The sequence below is a fragment of the Lissotriton vulgaris genome, chromosome 1_1, assembly GCF_964263255.1.
Source record: "Lissotriton vulgaris chromosome 1_1, aLisVul1.2, whole genome shotgun sequence".
NCBI classification, from domain to species: Eukaryota; Metazoa; Chordata; class Amphibia; order Caudata; family Salamandridae; genus Lissotriton; species Lissotriton vulgaris.
The window spans coordinates 939,510,429-939,534,202 of record NC_141685.1 but is presented as its reverse complement, the minus strand read 5'-3'; the positions used below and the strand labels follow the sequence as shown (position 1 = coordinate 939,534,202).

The window sequence follows — 23,774 nt, the reverse complement described above, 5'->3', positions numbered from 1 at the left end:
TCAAACTTCTGATTTATCTCCATTTTCACACTCTTGTAAATAGGTGTGCGCGACCGGGTGCGCGCACCCCGTATTTTTTTTCGGAAAAAAATTATATCTTTTCGCGTTTAAGGGCCTTACTGCACACCCCGAGAAAACCTACGCAGCAAGACAATCTCTACCTTCTCCCCTTTCCATGTTTCAACGCTTTGAAATGAACAATATATTTACTCGCAGTGACAAAATGGTGGACAAAACTTCCTGATTTCCTTCGAATCGAACGTTACCAGACGTCACGCAGCAAAAATAAATTCCGCTCACGCGCAGCCGCTTGAGTGCGCGCACGCGTGCGCGCCTATAGATATATAAATGACTTTAACTTTAATTTTCTCAACAATTACTGAACAGATTTACACCATTCCAAAAAAAGCGTAATCTGCGAACCGGACTCTACAGTTTTGCCAAATTTCTTATAAATCCATTCAGCCGTTCGACCTGTAGCCGAGTCTAAAGGTCCTATGGAAAATAACATGCAGAAAACACGTTTTGGGACCCCCCTTATATCTCAGCCCCCACTTGACCTATTCCCCCCAAACTTTCAGGGAAGGAGCGCAGCGGACCGAGCCATCTTCTTTGAGAAATTCGCTAAGATTCTTCAACCAGGGCCAAAGTTATTCCAAATAGAATGTTGAGGATGTCCTATGGAAAACAATCCTAACTATAACTACCTACTGGCGACCGCCAGTAGGTAATATATATATATATATATACATATTCACTGAATAAACCATAGGTTTCACACCAGTTATAGTTAGGAATTAGCATTTAAAAAACCTATTAAATTCACTGAAAAAACCATAGGTTTCACACCAGTTATAGTTAGCTGAACATTTTACTCATACAAAACCATTGAAATTCCCACGTTATAGTTAGTTGGACTCACTATAACTCGCGCGCCAATAAGGTACTAGAGCACAAATGTAAGGCAAAAGTGATACAAATGTATGTGCATGAGATTAAGGAGATGGAGGGTCTTTTCAATTTTGAGAAGAGGATATATTTTTTATGAATGTTGTCAATTTATCAGAATGTTAGCAGTTTGGAAGCCAGGGAAAAGTCGAACATTGTGAATTATTTTAAAAAAAATTGACAGTGACTAGGTCCTTCTGGAGGAACCTACATGGAAACTAGAAGCACTAATGGCAATCAAAACTCTTACATTCATTAAAGCCAGGGTCTAAATGGCATTTCAGATTTATTTGAAAGATTCTTAGAAATTCTTTTTAAAAACTGTTGGGTCCTCTTATGAATTTAACTTTGGGGTGGAAAGAGAAGCAGTATATTTGCCTCTGTGTTATGTTAATATAACAATCCTTTCAAGAGTGTAAAAGAATCCTCGGCTTCACTTCCTTTATCTCCATACTGATGTTGAGGTATTTTGAAAAATGTTGGCCAACAAGCATGATAAAATATGGTTTTAGAATATGCCAGGTTCAGGTAGGGTTGTGGAGATCAGTAGAAGTAGAGAAGCCACAGACAGGTATACATATAGAGCGCAAATTGTCACTCCGGGGAGCATCATGGCGCTAAACTGAACCCAGGGATGAGAAACTAAAGCCTGGTTGACTGCTGACAGTAAGAAGAGAATTGCAGTAGTCCAGTCTGGAGAGGTCCAGCGATTGGACCAGGGTTTTAAGGTCATGCTCTGGGAAGAAGCGAGGAATCCCCAAAGAAGGCGTAGTTGGTATTGAGCAGACTTTGCAATTGAATTCATGTGGGAGAGTAGATTGAGTTTTGTGTTGAGTATCACACCAAGGAATTTTGCGCTGTCGACAATGATGGGTTTATTGTTCAGTAGATTCATCTGGTCCATCCATGATTGAACCAGGGGAGGAGAAATTGAGGAGGTGAATAAGGGTGGGCGTAAAATCCGTTTCGCGGGCGAATTTGCGGATATTCCGCGATTTCGCAATCCGCGAATCTCGCGAAATCGCGTTAAAATCCGCGAATCAGCGGGGACGAATTTTCAGCCAAGCAAGGGTTACAGCAGCAGGTGCAAAAGTTGAACCTAATTTCTTTGTAACCTTTTACAAAAGGGTTACAAACAAATTAACTTCAACTCGGACACCTGCTGCTAATTGCTTCCTGGCGCCTGTTATCTACTTGCAACTATTCTCTGACCCTGCTCTGACCCTTGAAGCAGGGTCAGAGAATAGTTACAAGTAGGCAACGAGGCACCTGTCCAAGGAATTAAACCTCATCAGGAAGCACTTACAGATATAAAAACCAGGAAGAAGGGCGAGGATGGCAAATACACCCATTTTGAGTTGTCAGGAGGGGTTAAACTAAAAGAGACCTTTACAGCACAATTTTCATATGCATTTTGCTAAAAATAAAAAGCTGTATGTTTTGTAGGGGCAACTCAGGAATCTGGCCCTTCAGAGATCCGGCCTCTCTTTCTTTCTCTCGTTCTCTCTCTCCCTCTCTCTTTCCCTCTCTTTATCTCTCTATCTATCTATCTATCTATCTATCTATCTATCTATCTATCTATCTATCTATCTATCTATCTATCTATCTCTCTCTGCCTCTCCCATAAACGACTGCATGGGTAACTTCGCTATGCAAGCGGCTCGCGAAGACGCAAAAAGCCCCGCAAACACACGAAAAACCCCGCGAACACGCAAAAAACCCCGCGAACACGCAAAAAAACAAAAATCCGCAAATTCGCACAAATTCGCGAATTTTGCGGATCGCGAATTCGCAAATCCGCAAATTCGGGGATCGCAAATTCGCAAAATTCGCCCATGCTTAGAGGAGAGGAGGAGGAATTCAGTTTTGGAGCGATTCAGAATCAGTTGATGTGTTGACATCCAGTTTTGAATGGAGTCCAGAGTAGAGCTTAGGATGGAGAGATCGTTAGTGGAGGCAACCTTGCAGGTAGATTTGAGTGTCGTCTGCGTAGAGATGATAGTGGATCCCGGATTTACTTAGGAGATTTCCCAGTGGTTCCAAATAGAGATTGAACAATGTGGGTGCAAGTATAGAGCCTTGAGGAACACCTTGACCCACTGCCAAGGGAGATGAAAGACTGTCTGCTATTTTGATCATTTGGGGTCTATCAGAGAGGAAGGAAGCAAACCGTTTAAGCACAGTGCCCTCCATGCTCATTCTCTGTTGAAGAGTGTTGAGGAGGGTGTTGTGATTGACACTGTCAAAGGCTGCAGAAAGGTCAAGGAGAATTAGAAGACAAGACACCCCCCGAATCGAGTATCCGCAGCATGTCATCAATCACTTGCAGCAGGGCTGTTTCAGTGCTGAAATTTTGGATGAAGCCGGACTGAAAATTGTCAAGAAGATCATTGTCCTTGAAATGACAAGAGAGCTGTTTAGCAAGACATCTTTCTGTGATCTTCGCAAGAAAGGGTAGGTTAGTGATGGGGCGGAAGTTGTTGAGGTCATTCGCATCAGCAATGGGTTTTTTAAGCAGAGGGGTGACCTGCCCAGTTTTGAAGAGAACAGGAAGGGAGCCTTGACAGAGGGAGAGGTTGACCAGAGTGGTCCAATAGGGAAGAGAATTGCTATAGAAGTCAATAGCAATAGCACTAGGGATGGGGTCAAGAGAATAGTTGGAGGGCTTTGTTTTGAGGATGCACTTGAGGAGGACATCTTCAGAGATGGGGTCGAAGTTCTGCCACATGGCTAGTGATTTGCGCTCCTCTGGAGGGGTAAGATGAGCGATCTGATCCACAAGTGATATCACTTTTTCGACAAAGAATACAGCGAAATCCACAGCTTTCTTTGTAGAATCCTCCAACTTTGAGGTTGGGGAGAGCAGTTAGTATTCTTGATGAGATCAAATAGTTTTTTGGGTCTATTTTTGGCTGAGTCAAGGAGGGTTCTGAAGTGTGATGCTTTCCCAAGGAAGATGTGCTTGTGGTACTTGAATCTTGCTGAACGAAGCGTGGCCAAATTATCGGTGGAGGGCGCTTGCCTCCATTGTTTCTCCAGGAGTCTTAGGTGCTTACTTTCTTCATAAAGGGATTTGTTGAACCAAGGTGCTGAGGGAATGGGCCTTTTCTTTTTGCTTTGGGGAGGAGCGACGTTATTGATTTCGACTGCAAGGACTGAGAGGCATTGGGAGGTGAGATCGTCAGCATCTAGGTTCGGGTCTAGCCTTGGAAGTGACAGCAAAGCTGATTCACAGAAGGGAAACTGTGTCAATATTTTTAGTGTCACTGGAACCAGGAGGTAGCCCTCTTAGGTTGGCCAAGAGTTATAGAGTGTGCTAGGTGAAGAGAAAATGGGATGAGGAGGTGGTCAGACCGGTCTCACTTGAATAGGGGTAGCAATAGAAAGCATGCCTGCTTTAGAGATCACAAGGTCCAGGATTGAGCCCTTAGAGTGTGTTGATTCTGTGCAGTGTTGGATAAGATCGTTTGTAGAGAGGAAGGTGGCCAGCAAGTTTGCGGAAGAGTCTTGCATAGAACCCCAGTGGAGATTGAAGTCACCCAGGAAGGTCTGATTGTCATTTTGCGAGTATTGGTCACTGATGAAGTCAGTGAGTTCCTCCATAAACGAAGGGCCGCTGCCAGGTGGGCAGTAAATGACATGGAATCTGAGGGGTGAGCGGTGGTGTCGTTGAAGCTCAAGGGATAGACATTCAAAGTGCGGAAGGCGCTGATGGGAGAAGCCTTAAGTTGAAGGGAGTTTCTAAAGATGACTGCAAAACCTCCCCCAACTTTGATAGGTCTGTCATTCCTAAAAATAGCATAGCCTGTGGGTGATAGGAGATCAAACATAGAGTGAGAGGTATCGTTGAACCAGATCTCTGTTAGGAAGAACATGTCAATATTGTGAAGGGTGATGATATCAGAGATTTCGAGTTTGTGTTTTATTGCAGATCTGCAGTTGTGGAGCTGACAGCACAGCTCTGTCGAGACTGTTTTGGTCACAGGGGCACTTGGGCTAAGAAGGGTGATAGATATATTGTACATATACGCCGGTGCACAGGAGGGTTTAGGTGGATGCTTGGTTCTGAAAGAAGAGATGGTCGGAGTAGTGTAGATAGTAGGGTTACTCGGAGATGCAAGTTGAAGAAGTGTGGCATTCAAGGGCTTGTGTGAGTGAACGATGTTTGCAGACAACAGGTTATGCTTGGCTATGATGGGGTGAGGGGGCGAGGTGCATCTCGTGGGAGGGTGAGAGTTTTCCAAAGGAGCTGAGGTGAATAGGAAAGTGGAAATCTTGGAGCTTAAAAGTGAAATGGAAGCTACAAGCTGGGAGATGGAGGTGATAAGAGAGCCTAGCTTAATTTCAAGAGAGAGTAGGGCAGAGCACGGAAGGTTGGGTGTCTCAATGGCAAAAGGAGGGGGTGAAATTGGTGGTGGAAGGCAGGGAGAGGTGGGGGACAGGAGGAAAGTTGGGGTACAGGGTTCATAGTTGGGGAAAGGTGGAGGTTGAGAGCGGGGTTGGTGTATCAGAGGTGAAGTGAGAGTTGTCTTTGTTGGCGTTGCCCGAAGGAAAAGAATTAAAGACATATTTAGGGGGAGATGGGTGCGGATCAAGGCGATGGGGTAGAAGGAGAGGGAGAGGGGAGGACTGTGAGGTGTCATAGGAGTTTAGGAGGTTTGGGAGGAAAAGAGGGGAGGTTGTTGGAGAGGTCCTGTTGGCTAGTAGAGGTGGCTGTGAGGGAACAGGCATCTGGCAGAGTGAGGGGGTTGGGAGAAGGAGAAGTTGAAGAAAGGAAATGGTTCTGCTGGACCCGATGGAGGAAGATGGAAATGGTTGCCAAGGGGGAAGGGGGTAGCACAGCATTGCTGGCGGAGTGGGGGGAAGGAGAGAGATGCAATGGGATTGTGGAGAAATCGGGGTAAGAAGCGGGGGAGGAGGGGGGAGAGATGAGGGCGAGAGGGAGGAATGAGGGGAGCATAAGGAAAGCTAGCTGGGGGAGGAGGTTGGAGGAGGGGTGGACTAAAAAAGGAGGTAGCAGGTGGGAATAGGGGGAGGAGATGAGCTTGAAGTACCGGGACGGTGCAGATTGGACAAGGAGCGTATTAGCTAGTGGTAAGGCTGACGTGATGAAGGTGGGGCATACTGTGAAGTGGGAGGAAAGGGAGAGAAGGGCACAAGGGAGGGGGAGGGAAGAGGGCCGACCTGTGCCTGCCGAGGGTGCAGCCTATTGGAGTGCAGGGGGGTCAGGGGAGGAGAAAGGGAGTAATGGTTGGAGCTAGATGGAGAGTCAGGGGAAAACCCTGTCACAGAGGAAGGGAGAAGGGAGGGGAAGAGGTGGTCAAAGAGAGAGGCAGGTGGGTTTGCCACTGCCATTGTTTGCCTTGCTGAAAAGGGAATCAGATTAAAACATTCCTTTAGGCTTTTTATAATATGGAAGCAGGTTCCAGCCACTGCCAAAAATTGCAGTTTAAATGACAGAGTGGTGTCAAATTTTATTCCAAAATTTTTGACCACATTTACTGTGTTTGGAGGAGGGGTGGTGTTTGCTGGTCACCAGAGTTTGGGCGAGAAAATGTTTTATTGGCCTAAGTGTAAAATTTCAGTTTTTTGGGATTTACACCGGTGGATAGTATTCATCCAACTGAAAGTTGCAGTAAGGCATTTGCAGAGGTTTTTCTTCTGCCTGTGTGGTGTTATTCTCAAGCACCAAGATTAGCTGTGTATCACCCCTTCCCTGCGGCCGCGATTTTACCGCTGTGCGGTAAACAAAAGAACAGGCGTGACGAACCCCAGCCGTCATCAGCACATGCCCCCCGTGGGGCGTGACGGCTGGGGTTCATCACCAGCATGGGAGGGGTTAAAGGACGATATCAGCTTGAGCAGTGGAGCCATATAAGCATTAAAAATGGTCGGACTAAGACTCGATCCCTGAGGTACCCCTGAGAGAAGTGCCTTTTCTTGTGACTTATATTGACCAAGTATGACCACTTGCATGTGACCCTGCAGGAAGTTCTTTATCCGATACCAGAGATGCAAAAGGATGCGAGGCAGTTTAAAAGGATGGTATGTGAGCCTGTCGAAAGCAGCTGACTGGTTTAACAGTACCAGTACTGCTCTTTTTCCCTGATCCATAGCTGCTTTAAGGGTGTCAGCCTTATACAATAATGCAGATTCTGTGAAGTGTTGAGTTCTAAAGCCAGATTGATTGGATTGAAGCAGATTTGCTTTCTCCAAATATGTTGTAAGTTACTTATTTACAAATTTTTCTGTCATCTTACACAGACTTGGTAGATGGTCGCAGATTGGACAGAGTGGCAGGAACCACAATTTGTTTCTTTTGGAGAGGCTTTACAGCTGCAAGTTTCCGGTCTGCCGGAATCTTGGCTGTAGAAAGAGAGGAATTTATTATTTTGTTTATATTGGGGTTCACAATATCAATGAGAGCACATAATAATATTGGGGACAGGGATCAAAAGGGGAGCAAGATTTAATGGACAGAATTGCCTGGCGTCATTCTTCCAAGGAACTTGGTTTAAAAATTTGCATACAGACTCTGTCCAGATCTGCAGATAACTCATTATTAATGAAGGAAAGAATAGGAGGGGGAAATCTTTTTGTAGTATACAAACTTTCTCTTCAAGGAATTCTGCAATATCATTACAAAGACTCTGAGGGGGGGAATCTCTTGTTGTAAACTTTTAGGGTTCATAAATTGATTGAGTATCTTGAAGATCACTTTATGGTTTGCATTGGTGGTTTTGATTGCCTCGGTATAATAGGTTTTTTTGGTAGTTTTAATCAGGGAATTATATTTCCTGAGGGCTGCTTTAAAATTGTTTAGCCCTATCTCATCATAATTTCGGCTCCTTCTGCATTCTGACATGGCTTTGCAATTCTTTGAGGGCTGGCGAATACCATGGGGCAGATGGCTTCCTGTTTGGTCTGCTGTGGAACCGGGAGAACCAGCTGATCTTTCTGGGCATGTATCCACTGGCCAAAAAGCTGGGTATCGGCAATTGGGTCTCCTGGCAAGTTAGGTCTGCACGTCAGTGCTTCTGAGAGCAAATCCGGATGTGCTATTAATTCCTTCCATCTGGATTTGTCCTGTTGAGGGATTTTAATATAATTATCCCTAGAGGGAAGCCCTTTCTTTGACAAAATCTCAAAAGGGATTAATTTGTGATTTGTCCACGTTTGCTCAACTGGGGCTTCACCTTAAAGGTTTCCAAGTTGGAACAGATACATTTCAACGTATGGCCTGCACTATGTGTGGCAGATAAGGAGCATTGTTCTAGGCCAAGTATATCCATTATCTCCTTAAAACATGTTGCCCCTGGTTCATTTTGTGAGTCTAGATCGAAATTGACGTTCCCTAACACTGTAATATTGGCAAATCTAAGAACTAGTGTACTGACTATCACTCCAATATTATCTAGAAAGTCTTTAAGGGTCCCTGTGGACGGTAAAGAACGATTCCCACGAATGAGAAAGAGTCATGAGGCTGGAGACAAAAACGGATGCACTCCTCTCCTTTTAAATCAGGTAATTGAGCTATAGAGCACCTAAGGGTGCTACGGTAAATGATTGCAAGTCCTCCCCATGCTGCTCTAATCTGTCTAATCTCTGAATGAAATATCCGAGGGGGGAGGGCATTCACAATTTCTGGATTGCACCAGGCCTTTAGTCATGTTTCAGACACATAAAGACAATCAAGATTTTCAATAATTATTAAATCATAAATATGAAGAGCGTGCTTACACATTGACATTGCCTTTATAAGGCCACCGCACAGAATACTCAGCATGGCCTTCTTTTTGACTTCAGGGGCCTGTGTGACCTTAAGCACCTTTTTTCAATTCATACAGCTAATAGGTCCCTCTCATTTAGCGGCATCTAAAAAGTTGTGGCAAATAGTTGGTGCTGAATTTAGAGTTAGTATAAACTCCCTTGTAAGGGCAGACCTGGCAGTGGAGATGTAGCATTTCTGGCCCTTGGCCCGGTCCTGACGCGGATAGGCGCAGACGAGCTAGCCTTTGGTGCGTCCGATACACGTCAGCGCCATCTGCTGTTTATGCTGCTGATTGGCAGCCGGTAAAGCCAGGAGACTAGACCGTCTCTTAGTCAAAATGGCCCCCGCAAAATGTCTAACAGGGAGTATGAATTTTAAAAATACTGGGCCACATTTTAACCTCCCTCCACTCAATCAGCACAAATATAGTACAATAGGTGTCTTAAAAGCAGTATTTAAAGCAAGAGGTGAGTTAAAAACAACATACAATCAAGAGAACAAGAATTACCTTCCTGGTGAATTCGGTACTTGTACTCAACTGCTCTCTTGGCTATTTACTTCAGTATATACTATACAGAAGCTCAGAGGGAGTTATTGGATTGCCCCACTTTGTTCATCAGTATGATTGGTGGCCATCACAGGGATGATGGCGTGCTGGGAACAGCAGTCCACCATGTCAGTAATCACATTCGAATAAAGTCAACTTTTTCTGTAAATACAGCCCGTTTCGCTTAATGGAAACGGGGCTGCATTTACAAATATATTTTTTAATGTGTAAAAAGAGTTAGCAGTAATCCCATGGATTACTGCTTACTGCTCAACAAATGTTACTCCTGCCTAACTTCGGAGAATGTAACTTTTCAATGCTGTGTGACTGGATTACGGTCGCAAAACATTGATACATACCATACCGAATCACTGTGTACATGGAATGCCCTAAATATGTCCCTTCCGGATAGCGATTTGTATCTTTCTAAACCCATTTTGTGATTTTTACAACATTTTACGAAATCAGAAAATGGGTTTAGCAAATTTAACAAAAACATTTTGCAGTTGCAAACTTTGTGATTATGAGAATTGCAGGCTTTGATCACACAAAATGGCTTAAAACACCAGACCCCTCGTACATATCAGGGCTGGATTTCTGGGTCAGTAAGGTATGTGCTTTATTCTGCAGCAGTAGGCAATAATAATGTAAAGTACAATACACACTAGTTTACTGTTGATTTTCTGTAACAGCATTTAGTAATAATAGTGTTACACACAAACACACATTCTAGATTTCACATGATGATTATTCTCTCACAACATTACCTCGTGGAATGCACACGTATAGACAGTCTATACCTCATGGAGCTATTATACTATAACACAATGTAAATTCATAATCCACACACTCGTTATACTTCGAAGATTCATTACTCTGCAATAGCATGCAATAATAGCGTAATGCACAGGCAAGTGCTACATTTCATAGGTTCATTATTTTGATTCTGGCCATGGTACTCTGTTTTCCATATGCATGCAGGGAAAAATATTTGCCATGGTGGGAATGGTTTATTTTAATATAGGAATATTTGTTTGGCCTGTAAAGGCTAGGACTGCATCTAACGGTTCATTCATCAAGAATATTTTTTTCCTTTGCTTTAAAATATTATTTGCGAATTCCATGACATTATTGTGTTTACTTTAATGACAGCTCGGCCTCAGAAGATGATTTCTGGGAACCCTCTTAACCCGTTTTCTGATATGTGCAAAGTACAACACAACTCGTTAGACAACAACTTGATAATACATAATTTTGTGGCATGTATAGTTTTTATTTCAAAAGTTTTTTATTGAGAAATTTTTACAATACAGTACAGAAAGTAGTGCAAGGGTGTTCCGGTGGTTTTCGGTGAGTTCTTGGTTACATTAGGCTTTCTATTGCATAGGCTGGTATTGGCAGTGTTCTGTAACGACCCGAAGAGGGTGAAAAGAAAAGAAAGACGAGAAAAAGGCCAGGTAGAGAAAACGTCCCAAGAAGAAATCCAAACCCAGACAGGCGTTTAGAGTCGGTAACAGGTAGAACAATACAAGAATGTCGAGTTGGCGGTGTTATACAGTCCAAGCAATGGCAGACAGTACATACAGAGTGGGTGCAGGTGGTGGTGTACAGTACAAATGGGGCTTTGGCATACACTACACAACAGGTTAACCGACCTGCTCAATAGAACTGACATTGACACACCCCGGGTGACAAGATATGACGCTGAGGGCGTGAAGATTACCATCCTAGCATCGAGTGACATCTAAGAGACCTGAGAAGGAGATTCTGCAAAGGAGACCAAGACCTGGCAGCATAAACCATATGTCTGTAAACTTTAGTTTTACTTCAGGAGTCGAGTTCGTGTTTTCTTCTCCAGGGCAGGGTCTGTTAGGTTGACTTTATAGCTCTGAATTGTACAGTTCAATCTGGTAGGCATGGCGTCAGGTTCTAAACATTGCATCACGTTGCAGCTGAAGCCGGTTTAAAATGGGAATTTACAGGCATGTGTTCTGAGTTTTCGTTCGGGAGGGAGGGAGAGAGAGGGTTATATGTGGTGAGGCCATAAGACAGTGAGCACATTTCAATCAGTTGATGAGCAGCATTCCACACTTTACATTTAATGTCTACTTTGCCTTGAAGTACTGTGTGAGGTTGTTTGGACATTTACCCCAGAGCTGCTTCTGCCTCCTCCACCTGCTCCACCAATACTTCCCCCACCTCCAGAGCCATATCCACTGCCACCGCCGAATGCAGCACTGCTGCCTCCCATACCATATCCTCCACCGCCTCCCGCACCAAACCCGCTGCCACCGCTTAACCCACCACTGCTGCCTCCCATACCATATCCGCCACCGCCTCCCGCACCAAACCCGCTGCCACCACCAAATCCACCGCCTCCTGCGGCAAATCCTCCACCTCCTCCTCCTCCACCAGAGCTGTAACTTCCACTGCTGCTGACCACAGCTGCAAGAAAAAGCACATCATAATTACATTTGAGCATTTCTGCAAACCTACAACAGAATGTACAAAATGCAGCACTGCTCCTGAACAGTTGAGATACTTACAGATGCTCACTGCATTCTGAATTTCTCCAGACATCCTGTAGGAGAAAGAAAAGAACATTGGTGAGAAGAGGAGGTGGAGCACACAGACCTTCGAGGAAAATCTTTTTGCTTGTGTGTTTTTTGTTATATAATGTCCAAAGTCTGCAGCATAGAACAAAGTATGGTGATTATTGATCGGATGAAGTGTCATTCAATTGTTGCTTTTGTTACAGGAACTGTCATACGCTGTGAGATATGGCGCAGTAGGGTAAACCAACATCATAGGGTGCACCTACATCTGACAAAGGCCAGTAGATATTTCTTTGAGTTTCAATGTGAACGGTGCCGAATTTAGGCCTGAAGCACGAGAGTTAAATCAGAGGTGCATTTTAAAGACATTTTGGGGCAGATTTACAAGCCCCGGCCTTGTGACACTTTTGCGTCACTTTTATATGGGAAAAGTGACGCAAAAGTGATGCAAGGGGCTTGTAAATCTGCCCCTTACTGTTTATCCAGAGTCCTTTTTGCGATTCCCTTAAATACTGTTTATTCATACTTTGTTCCAATTTATTAACTGATATTTCATATCGTTGACCCAGATAATGAGCCCCCTCTGCCATGTCAGCCACTCACTGGTATATTTCTTTTGAAGTTCTCAGAAGTTTGCTTGAATTATACCAGTGGGAGGGATCCTCTGACCCCTTATTCAGGGAGGATTAGTGACTTATGCACATGTATGTTCATGCATTCTTCTTGGCGGTTCCTTGCTGTTAATGGTGTGCCTGCTTGAAAACCTCTGGGCGCTGACTATTGATCACATGTGAAATGAACTAGCATAAAGCCGATCTGATGCACATGTGTGGCTTTCGTATGTTACCTGACTTTAAACATGATTTCCGTAAGCACTAGAAAGACCTCAAAATACAATTACATTGATCACTTCCACACTGTTACAGTTCACTCACCTGTGTTCTTCGCCCTCCAGCAGGGTCCTATAGGTTGCAATTTCAATGTCCAGGGCTAGCTTAACGCTCATCAGCTCCTGGTAATCCTTCAGCTGGCGCGCCATCTCCTCCTTGGCCTTCTGGAGCGCTTTCTCCAGCTCTGCCAACTTTGCCCTGGCATCCTTCAGTGCAAGCTCACCGCGGTCTTCAGCCTCAGCGATACTTTTCTGTAGATTGGCACACTGTAAGAAAGAAGAACATATTAGTTAGCTTACTTTGACTGTTAATGTTATTAAGTTGCTACCTCCTTCACCACTTATATCTGGTTAGTGTCATTCCTGGATACCTAGGATTCAGTACACGGTGCAGTCATTGTCTTCTCTCGAAAATCCTGCCTCTTTGAGGCATTCAGTGTATGATCAGCCAGGGCTGTGCACATCTGATGTCCTCGTCTTCCCTCCGCTGGATGAACTTCTCTCAATCATAGCTCTAAAACTCTTACCCACGGATAAATAACACTACTGCTCTTAATCCGACATAATGGTAACTAGAAGGGCTCACTCTTGATAATTCATCCTTAATACAGGCTTCTTTACCCACCACTCTGGGGTCTTTGCTTATGAATATTCAATACTCATTTTATTTACTTAATGGACTTATTTCTAGTTGTTTATTGAGCTCAATCGTTTGACTGTCTCTTCTTTTGTTGCCATTCCACAGGTGTTAATGAAACAGTCAAGCTTGACCCGATACAACGATTGTGTTATCATACAGATATTGACTTTAGATATCAGAAGTGTTGCGGCCACTTGACACACTCAATGAGACTATCTTATGTATTTTTAAACTTACATTAAAGTATGCCCTCTTGCACCTTTGATGCTGGGGAACACCATTCTCTTCTAAAGGAGTGCTTCAATGGTTGTACAAGAAGAACCCTAATGAGCTTGAGTATGCAGCACAATCTGTACAGGGTGACATCTTCTCCATCAAAGGTTCTCAGGACCACTTAAAAATGGTACATGTGATAATAGCTACGCAAGACGTACCTGTTTTTTCACACTCTCAATCTCTGACTTCAGCCTCTGTATTGCCCGGTTTAGCTCAGAAATCTCTTGTTTGCTGCTCTTCAGATGGTCCCCGTGCTGACCGGCGGTTGCCTGAAGCTGTTGAAACTGAAGGACACAGAAATGGAAAAAGAGGACTGATGTAAAAGCGGTTATTTTGTTCTTTTAAAATCACATTTTTGCCTCTCAATGTTCTCTGGTGTGGTTTCTTCAGCTCACAACCTATTCTGATTTCTGAAGCCTCTTGTGCTTATGGAATAACATGCAGCTCCAGAATACCCATGATCCTCTTCAAGCTCCGGCAGTTTGGGCCTCAGAGACCTACCTCTGGGTCATCACTGTGATATTTGCTTCTCTCCTTGAGGCTGGAAGCCTCCTATTTGCTGTCTGACTTGCCCTGGAAACTCAAATGCAAAGGGAGAGTCTGCTGAGTGTGACCGCTGTACTGAGTTGGAAGCTGGACACTTCTATCAAAAACATGTCAGGAATCATGTAGGCACATTTATCAAAACGTAGTAACAAATCATTGAAAGATGCAAGGCACTGATGATGTGTCAGGCATGGCATTGACCTGGGATTAAGAAGTCAAAAAGGGCATTGAAGTATGGGAACAAATGGCATGGACAACGAATTGGTGTCTAAATGGAAGTCACAAGACAGAGTGCGGTATCGGTACCGAGGGCTTGGAATAGAACTCACGTTAAATGACAGAAGACAAGAGTTTTAAGTGGCAGCACTGGATGTAAAAAGATGATGAGCGTTTGAAAAGCTTGTCTCGCCTTTGAAAGGTGAAAGATGATATAACAGTTTTAAAATGTAAGGGAATTGAGAATTGGGAGATTTAGAGTGGCTAAGTAGTGGAACAGCAATCTTTTGAAGACAAGGTCTCATACGTTTGTCACAATTAAGGGCATTGCCCTGGAAAAGACAGTATAGCCAACCTTTGAGACTGCTCAGATATAAGATATCATAAAATGAATACACAGAAGTATATTGCCTTTAAAGAAATGCACTGAAAGGGATTTCAAGGCTCAGCATTTAATAACACATATTGATTTGCATAAGCAGAGTTTTGGGAGTTTTGGCCTTCAGGACCGCCAGACACATAACAACTGCACACAGAAATGGAAGGCGCATTAGTATCGCCTATGGTTGGGGCTGGGTCATTTGATATTGTTTTCGTAAATTTATGAAATGCTGGGCAATCAGGAGAACAATGTTGTTCGCACTAGAGGTAGGGCACTGAATCCTGCGAAAAAACATGTTAAGTTCATGGATATTGTTTCTGTTTATGGTCTTTTCTAAAGAAACCATCGGACAGCTGAGTGTTTTACAACTGTGAACCCTGAAATATCTCATTTCATTATTTAAGACACATAAAACTTGGAAGATAGTCCACCACCTTAAGTAATGTTGCGCCATGTTATGTTGTCAATATTGTAAATTGTGGAATCAATATATTGTTTATGTGCCAGGCAGAATGTGATATCTTTTCCTAGATTCATTGATGCACCCTATCCCCCTGGTGCCAGGTCATGTTTCACATACCTTGTTTGCATAGGCAGCCTCTGCTTCAGCTTGGCTCCTCCTGGCGATTTCTTCATACTGAGCTTTGGCACCAGAGATGAGACTTTCCAGATCCAGGGCTCGGTTATTGTCCATAGACAAGATGACCGACGTGTCCGACATCTGTCCCTGGAGCTCTGCAAGTTCCTGAAAGTCAAGTGGCACAGCACTGAGCAGATGTTATGCTACACCTTGATTCACCCCCTTCTACTGTCCTTGAGACTGCTCATCTTGCACTCTCTGTTCTTCTTCTATCGAAGGCACAGACACTGCACCTTTTATGTTACTATGTCCCTTCTAGGCCTTGAAGAGGTTTGTTGCACACACACTTCATATTGAACAGTAATACATGCCTCTCCCTTTTCCGGATTTAGCAGCTGTCAGGCACAATGATGCACACACACACATGTACTTGATGCACCACCGACTTTTAGGACTACAAAGTGGCAAAGGGGAGAGATGGCAAAGTGCCACGGTATGTTTAAATATAAGTACACAAGGATTCAACAGTGGGCCATGCAACTGTGCCGAAGGTTATATGAACATGTCTCTTTTTTGGACCATTGATGGCTGGATGTCCATTTGCCCTCTTTGAGTACAAACAATTGGTTCTATAGGAGATGGATGTCCTGCTACTATCTTTGATTGATGAATCTAACTCTTGTAGGTGCTCCATCTTCCCTTGCCCTCTTTCATTAAAGATTATCAGTGCTGCAAGAGCTACAAGTTTATCTGTGCTTATTGACAATGTGTGATTCAGTCCTTAGCATCTGAATGTACCTTGACTTGGTGATAAGGGAGTCTCAGTGCTGTAGGAGCTGGACAGGCCTCTGCCCTCTTTCATATTGGGTACTCAGTTTTTTTTAGAAATCGAATGTTCTGCTCCATTCTAAATTAGAGGCTCAGTCTTACAGAAGGATGCCTGTCTGCCTTCCTGCATAGGGAGTGGCCAGTTCTGTAGGAGTTAGATGCTCCTCTAACCTCTTGGATTAGAGGCTCTCAGTTCTTTAGTGCCTGACGTTACATTGCTCGAATTGATTAGGAAGCCCTCATCTTTGTGGGAGATAAATTCTCATCTGTCCTATTTCCCTGGGTGCTTAGCACTAATGAGTGACATATCCCTGTGTCCTAGCTTTGTTGGGTCCTAGCTGTTTAGGGGTTGGCATTTACTCCTATCTATCTCATTAAGTAAATGGATGTTTCTTTCCCATCTTGGATTAGGGAGGCTCACATTTTAAAACAGTTGGATAATTCACTGCCCCCATTGATTGGGTTGACATTCATATAGGACTTGAATGTTTCTCTGTCTCTTTGACTAGTGGATGTTCAGTTCCAGAGCAGCAGGCTGGTATCTTAAGAAATTATGCTAGAAAATGTAAGACTATCTTTTGCAATTATTCCCTAAAAGAAGCCATTTTAGTACAATTTCTTTCGAAGAAGAGGGTGCTGATCAGAGGCACAAATAAAGCCAAATTTCGGGGGGTGGGCTAGTAAAAATTTCCGGGTGGGGGTGCTAATTCTCCCAGCAATAGGCAGAGTGGAGATAGCGGGATCTCAAAGAATGGGTGAAAAACAACAAAACCTCGTTAACAAGTAAATGGTCTTTTAAAGACCTGTGAAGTACTCAGGTGTGTGCCCAGGAAGCTGCCTCAGCCTGGCCTGACACACACAGCAGGGGAGAGGGGGCTGAAGCCCTCTGAGCCTTTGGGCATTACACGCCTGGTGCTGATAGTGAATTTCAAGGAGAAAGGGACTGCATACTCACCATTTCGTATAGATTCCTGAGGAATTGGATCTCATCAGTCAGAGAATCCACTTTAGCCGCCAGCTCCACCTTCTTCATGTAGGCAGCGTCAACATCCTGAGAAACAAATCACAAGCCCTTAACAGTGCATCAGATGGTGGATCCCTTAGATTGCAACTTGGTGGCCTTTACAGGCTGCTAAAAAACCTCTTCAGCAACATTGAGAGGCTTTCCCTTTATGCACTTCGAGGATTTCAGCTCAAAGCTCTCTGCTCAGACGACGTACTATATGCTCATCACGCTCAGGTGCTGTCTCATGCAACGATACTGACCGTGTGGGCCCCATATTTCTCTATCACCAGTGACTAATTATTTAACCTCCCCCTTCCTCATTCTGTGAATTTGAACTTTTTGGTTCCGGAGCCCCAGCTGTTGTGGAACCTCCATGGCTTTAAGCGCTGCTTTTCCCTTCTACGGTACCTGATCTCCTCTCTACTGTTCTTCATCATGGACACTGCCCAGATACTGCCCTCAAAGGAGGATAGGAGCAGCATTGCTCGCTCACGGATGCTGAACTAGAAGAACAAACATCCCCGATCAGTAGTGAAGACCCTGGGCCTCTGGGACCCCTGCACATGACATCACAACACAACCTCAGGACATGTACATAGCAGCCCCAGTGCCGCTGGGACCCCTGCACATGACATCACAACACAACCTCAGGACATGTATATAGCATCCCCTGTGCCTCTGGGACCCAGGCACATGACATCACAGCACAACCTCAGGACATGTTCATAGCAGTCCCTGTGCCTCTGGTATACCTGCACAGGAGATCACAAAAACAACCTCAGGGCATGTACATAGCAGTCCCTGTGCCTCTGGGACCCCTGCACATGAAATCACAACACAACCCCAGGACATGTACATAGCATCCCCTGTGGATCTGGGACCCCTTCACATGACATCACAACACAACCTCAGAACATGTACATAGCAGCCCCTGTGCCTCTGGGACCTCTCCCTGCACCTGACATCACAACACAACCTCAGGACATGTTCATAGCAGTCCCTGTGCCTCAGGTATACCTGCACAGGACATCACAAAAACAACCTCGGGGCATGTACATAGCAGTCCCTGTGCCTCTGGGACCCCTGCACCTGACATCACAACACAACCCCAGGACATGTACATAGCATCCCCTGTGCATCTGGGACCCCTTCACATGACATCACAACACAACTTCAGAACATGTACATAGCAGCCCCTGTGCCTCTGGGATCTCTCCCTGCACCTGACATCACAACACAACCCCAGGACATGTACATAGCATCCCCTGTGCATCTGAGACCCCTTAACATGACATCACAACACAACCTCAGAACATGTACATAGCATCCCCTGTGCCTCTGGGACCTCTCCCTGAACCTGACATCACAACACAACCTCAGGACATGTACATAGTATCCCATATGCCTCTGGGACCCCTGCACATGACATCACAACACAACCTCAGAACTGTGTGCATAGCAGCCCCTGTGCCTCTGGGACCCTTGCACCTGACATCACAACACAACCTCAAGACATGTACATAGTAGGCCTGGGCGTAGGACTACGCTATGCTTGCGTAGTTTGCGCTACTACGCGCTATGCGAATTGCATGTAGCACAGTGAAAAAATGCGTAGCGGGCCTTTTTTGCTTGTTCGTGGTCCTCAACGTCAAGTTGGCGACCGAGAACGAGCAAAATAATATCCCGGCAAGACTTTTCCCTCGTTCGTGATCAGCAACATCAAGTTGCCGATCGCGAGCGTGGAAAATAAACCTCCCGGCAAAATTCTCAAAGCGGGGAGGTCAGGTTTCTCATTGCGAGTGGTCGCGTATGCTCGCGACCGCTCGCGATGAGAAACTACCAGTCCGGGTTGAGAAAGCTGCTGCTCGAGAACAAATCTACTTGAGCGGCAGAAAACGACTGCTTGCACAGTGCAAGATGCGGTTTGCACTGATTGCACAGTGCGGACAAGCATCCGGCACTGTGCAATCAACAGCATTTTGCACAGTGTACTACGCAGTTCACATAGCTACGCATAGCTTATGTAGTGCGAAGTGCACTTTGCGTAGCTATGCGTTGCACTTCTACGCGAATTACCCCCAGGGTTAGATAGCAGCCCCTGTGCCTCTGGGACCCCTCCCTGTACGTGATATCACAACACAATCTGGGGACATGTCCATAGTAGCCCCTGTTGCTATTGTTTCTCAGACCACTGACCTTCTTCAGCACCACAAACTCGTTCTCTGCCGCTGTGCGCTTGTTGATCTCCTCTTCGTATCTGTTGGAGTAAGATACGGATTAAGTATGGATACGTCATGGCAGATTCGAGGCAGAGTTTTCATAGTTGTAGGTCTCAGCCAAAACGCAAGACTCCTTGTGTTTGCCTTTGCTGCAGCAGTTCATTTACTAGACCCCGATCATGCGCACAATCCCTAACCTGACACCTGTTATTTACTTTATGAATCTGATTACAAAGCAACTACACCCTGTCTGCATTAGATACAACATCTTACTTGTTTGTAGAATCTTAAATGTGCCTTTAAAGTTCACAACACATCTGCACACCTGTTTCTTAACGAGAACGGGTCGCACTGTACAAGCCATTCCCTGCTTGCTCTCTTTCCAGTGTGACACAGTGTGACACATTGTCACATTGGAGTGGTCCAAGCCAATCAGTGATAGGACCCGAACCTTCCTTTTTGCCCTGCTCTCTTTCCAGGGCACAGCGACCAGAAGCCCTTGTGTGTGCTTTTCTGCTGCAAGCGCTGCACTTGGCGCTTGACCCTGATTTCAGCTAGAGGCGCATCCGGAATTCCCAGGAGAGATCCCTATACCGCTCGCGCCCTAGGTCTACACCCTCGGCCTATCGCGCAAGCGCGCAGCACCCCTCCTCCTCCAGACAACCCCTCACATACTTCTTCTTGTAGTCCTCCACATGGTCCTGCATGCTCCGCAGCTCGTTATCCAGGCGGGATTTGTCACTGGTCAGCCGTTCCAGCTGCCTCCTCAGGTTATTAATGTACGCCTCGAAGAGGGGCTCAATGGTGTTCCTTTTGATCCCAGTTTGGCCATGTTCCTGCAAAAATTTCCACTTGGTCTCGAGCACCTGGTTCTGCTGCTCCAGGAATCGGACCTAAAAGTCATAAGAGAAACGCGAGTGAGGCTCTGTAGTTGATGCTTCACTTGACCCTAATGTGCTCTCATTTAATCCTTTTTGCTTCCTGTTTTAACTCATATTGGGAGCACTTTGGCATGTGGGGAGTTTTTCCTACACCAACCACACACTTTTGCAAGTAAATGTGTGACCTTTTCATCGAGCGACTTTTGTCAGTCATTAAGCCTTATCAACATCTTCGAATGACCTCATCGAAACAGCAGCCTACACAGATAGGGCAGGACCTATGAGCTTGTGAGTGGCAACAGGTCAGAAAATATTGTGACTGAACAGTTTATTGAAACCCTCATTGCATGCAGACATACACATTAGGCTGTTTATGAGGACCTTACTTCCCAGAATCGACTCACAAGAACTTTTTCAGTAAGCAACTACCATGCACATCTTCTGAAAATGAAGTATTTATAAATCTAGGGAGAGCTTTCAATATCAAAAGTCTTTTTACAGTTTCAACGTTTTGTATCACTGATAGTAATGTTAGTCCTGGTGACTGCAAATGCATTAGTATTTGTAATGTTATTTGTAAAAATAAAGAAAACAATACATCTGTACAGCCTCTACCATCTAGAAAGAGCCTATTTCATTATTGTACATGATAGTGAATCACAAATTAAAAGATGTCTCTATAAAAAGGAAGAATAATAGGTTCTTGGCTTACCTTGTCAATAAATGAAGCAAATTTGTTATTGAGCGACTTGATTTGCTCCCTTTCCTCGCTTCGCACCTTGGAGATGTTGGGATCAATGTCCACATTGATTGGTGTCAGGAGGCTCTGGTTAATGGTCACTTGTTGGATTCCACCAGGAGGGCAAACTGGGAAAGCAGGAGCAGCACCTCCAAAACCTCCTCCACTGCCGAACCCACCTCCACCTCCAGCACCAAAACCTCCTCCGCTGCCAAAACCACCTCCACCTCCAGCACCAAATCCACCACTGCCGAAACCACCTCCACCTCCACCTCCAGCACCAAATCCACCACCGCCACCTCCACTGCCATAGCTCCCAGCTCCTCCAGCGAAACCACCCCCACCCCGAACACTGCCTGTGCTGATGGAGGTTCTTTTAGTGCTCCCTAGGTTATAGAGGCTTCGGCTGCCAAAACCACTTGCACCACCACCTCCACCGCCACCGCCAACACTAGTACGCCCATAACCACCACTGCCTCCTCTTTGGGATACAGAAGAGCTAAAGCTGACTCTTCCTCCTCCTCCACCTCCTCCTCCAACGGAGGCAGTACTGAAACCTTTGCCTCTTCCTCCAGACTGAGAGACTGAATATTGGGAGTAACTCATGGTGACTTTCTAAAAGATTAGTATTAGAAGGGAGGGTCAGAAAAGTCACAGTGCACGAGAGAGCCGAAAGGAAAGGAGACAGTGTCCCTTTGATTTTAAGAGATGCTGTCGCCTTTTATATGTTTTGGCAGGTAGGCTGGGCGACAGGCAGCTAAACAAGCCAATTTACTCATCAACAGGAGCTTGGCACATTTGGCATGCCTGACAGCAACCATTCCTTCACAACCTGTTTAATGGAGTGCTAAATGAACTACGCCTATCGCAGAGTTCGAAATTTAATAAAAGGGATTTGCTTGCAGGCTTCGGCATTGTGAAATACTCTGATCTACTATTCCTGCAGGGAGCGGGGTTCAGTTAAGGTATGCAAGAAAATGTAGATCTCTGGGCAACAATTTTACTTATCGTTTTTATCAGCTGCGTCTGACGCAAGATTCATCTAAACCCGTAGGGGCAGTTTTATCAATTTTTTCCCCCCCAGCAACATAAGTAGTTAAATCTCTCTGCTTCAGAAAACCACAGTCCACATTTGTTTCGCCAGCGGGTACTAAGTAGCTGCCAAAGATGCCCTTCATTGATATTTCAGAGAAATCTCCAGGAACTAGCATCAATTTTTAATTCAAAAGAAAGACTGGCAAAGGACAGTGACTTTCTCATAGTCTGGTGTAGGAACTGTTCTTCTACAGGCTAGGTTCTTAAGCTGGGGTGGTATTATTCGTAATTTGATGAGGGTGGGTTGTCACTGTACCCGATCAGGTTGTTTGATCACCCGTATCACTATTTCTTTGTGTACATGTGGACCAAACCTTGTGACCTGGATGACTTGTAGCAGAGGAATATGACCCCTGGCAAATTTTCAAAAAGTCACTTTATGAGCTATTACTATTGAGGATGCGGTCATGAACTGAGGTGTACTGCTAATATATGGAGAATTTGAGTGATAAAGTACAATTTGAATGCTTTTGTGGCCATGTTTTTTTTCTTACTACCTAAAAGCGTTTTTGAATCTGAAATATGACCCCTGGTGTGTTCTTAAATTCCCTGCATCTCTAGAAACTGCGCCTTGGAATCTTAACGTTCTGTTCTATTTGGTATTTGTACAGTGCCGTGGGTGGCCAACAACTGGTTATTTAGTACTCTGGATGCGATTATACTATGCATGCAAGGATCATTTCATTTATAACTTTATTTTCGATCACTAAGATCATAAATGTACATACTTCAAAAATAAATAGTACATATTTATAAATGTCCAACAATCAAATTGATTACAATGGAATATTGTAAATACAGTTTTATAAAAATACAGTTATGAAAATATAAAGGGTCATAGATGCATACAACGTGGGTCAGTAACATACAAAAATTAGGCTTCGTGGCAATTTCTTACACAATGCTTATTGTATGTAAACAACATATCACAGCTTTTGTTTACGATAAAGTGACCAGTGCCGTGCCAATATCACTAACTTTAGGGGCCATATCGGAGCAAAACTTAAGGCTTCCCGAAATGTTTGGATTATTAAAAACAAATTCAAACTGTATTGTTCGTTGCAGAACATGATGAAAAGTTAAAAACATATGCAACACAATCATACATATTACAATATTATTTAGCTAATTCCTACATTTGCGGCTAAGCAGGGGCATCTCTATCCTCTTGCCGCTCTGAATTAACTTTTGTGTTGAATCACATGGGCACAAAGCACATACTCAACTTCCTACCAACATTTGACCCTTGATCTCCAGACACTTAGGACGCCTTAACCATAGTGGCATTAAGTATTTTGCCAAACCAAGTACAAACACTCTGTTTGTGCAAAGATCATAGGTTTTGACTTTGAGGCCCGACTCTCTTGATCCCTGATATGCAACATGAATTTCAAGCATCTACCCTGTGTTTGACTTAGTAGAAACAGGAACATTTGGGTACTGTCTGGAAGTATGCCTGAGTGGAACAGGTTCATTCCTGTCATGGACTCATCGGCTTCAACCAGATCCTAATAAGACCGTCTCTTATTCCTCTTACCACCATTGGGTGCACAAACATTGCTAGGTGAATAAGGGAGGTGCCCGCTGATGCACACACCCTTGTGCATCAAGTTATTATGTTCTAACTTTAAGACTCCCTGTTACAAGTAGCAATTT

At 44.5% G+C, this 23,774-nt stretch overlaps 1 protein-coding gene across 2 annotated transcripts; it reads right to left on the bottom strand.

Annotated features, from left to right (window-relative positions):
- Positions 1-9,941: 9,941 nt before the first annotated feature.
- Positions 9,942-21,738, bottom strand: LOC147748224 (keratin, type II cytoskeletal cochleal-like). Of its 2 annotated transcripts, XM_086959147.1 has the most exons (10): positions 21,296-21,661; positions 20,997-21,250; positions 20,079-20,296; positions 19,381-19,441; positions 17,134-17,229; positions 15,351-15,515; positions 13,785-13,910; positions 12,757-12,977; positions 11,813-11,847; positions 9,942-11,711 (listed from the first exon to the last, which is right to left on the bottom strand). In XM_086959147.1, exons 1-10 carry the CDS (start codon positions 21,627-21,629, stop codon positions 11,365-11,367), a joined length of 1,857 nt encoding a protein of 618 aa, XP_086815273.1. In that variant the 5' UTR covers positions 21,630-21,661; the 3' UTR covers positions 9,942-11,364. The 2 variants fall into 2 exon arrangements, with proteins under 2 accessions (XP_086815273.1, XP_086815274.1); XM_086959148.1 differs by having other exon boundaries at positions 20,997-21,738.
- Between the last annotated feature and the right edge of the window lie 2,036 nt (positions 21,739-23,774).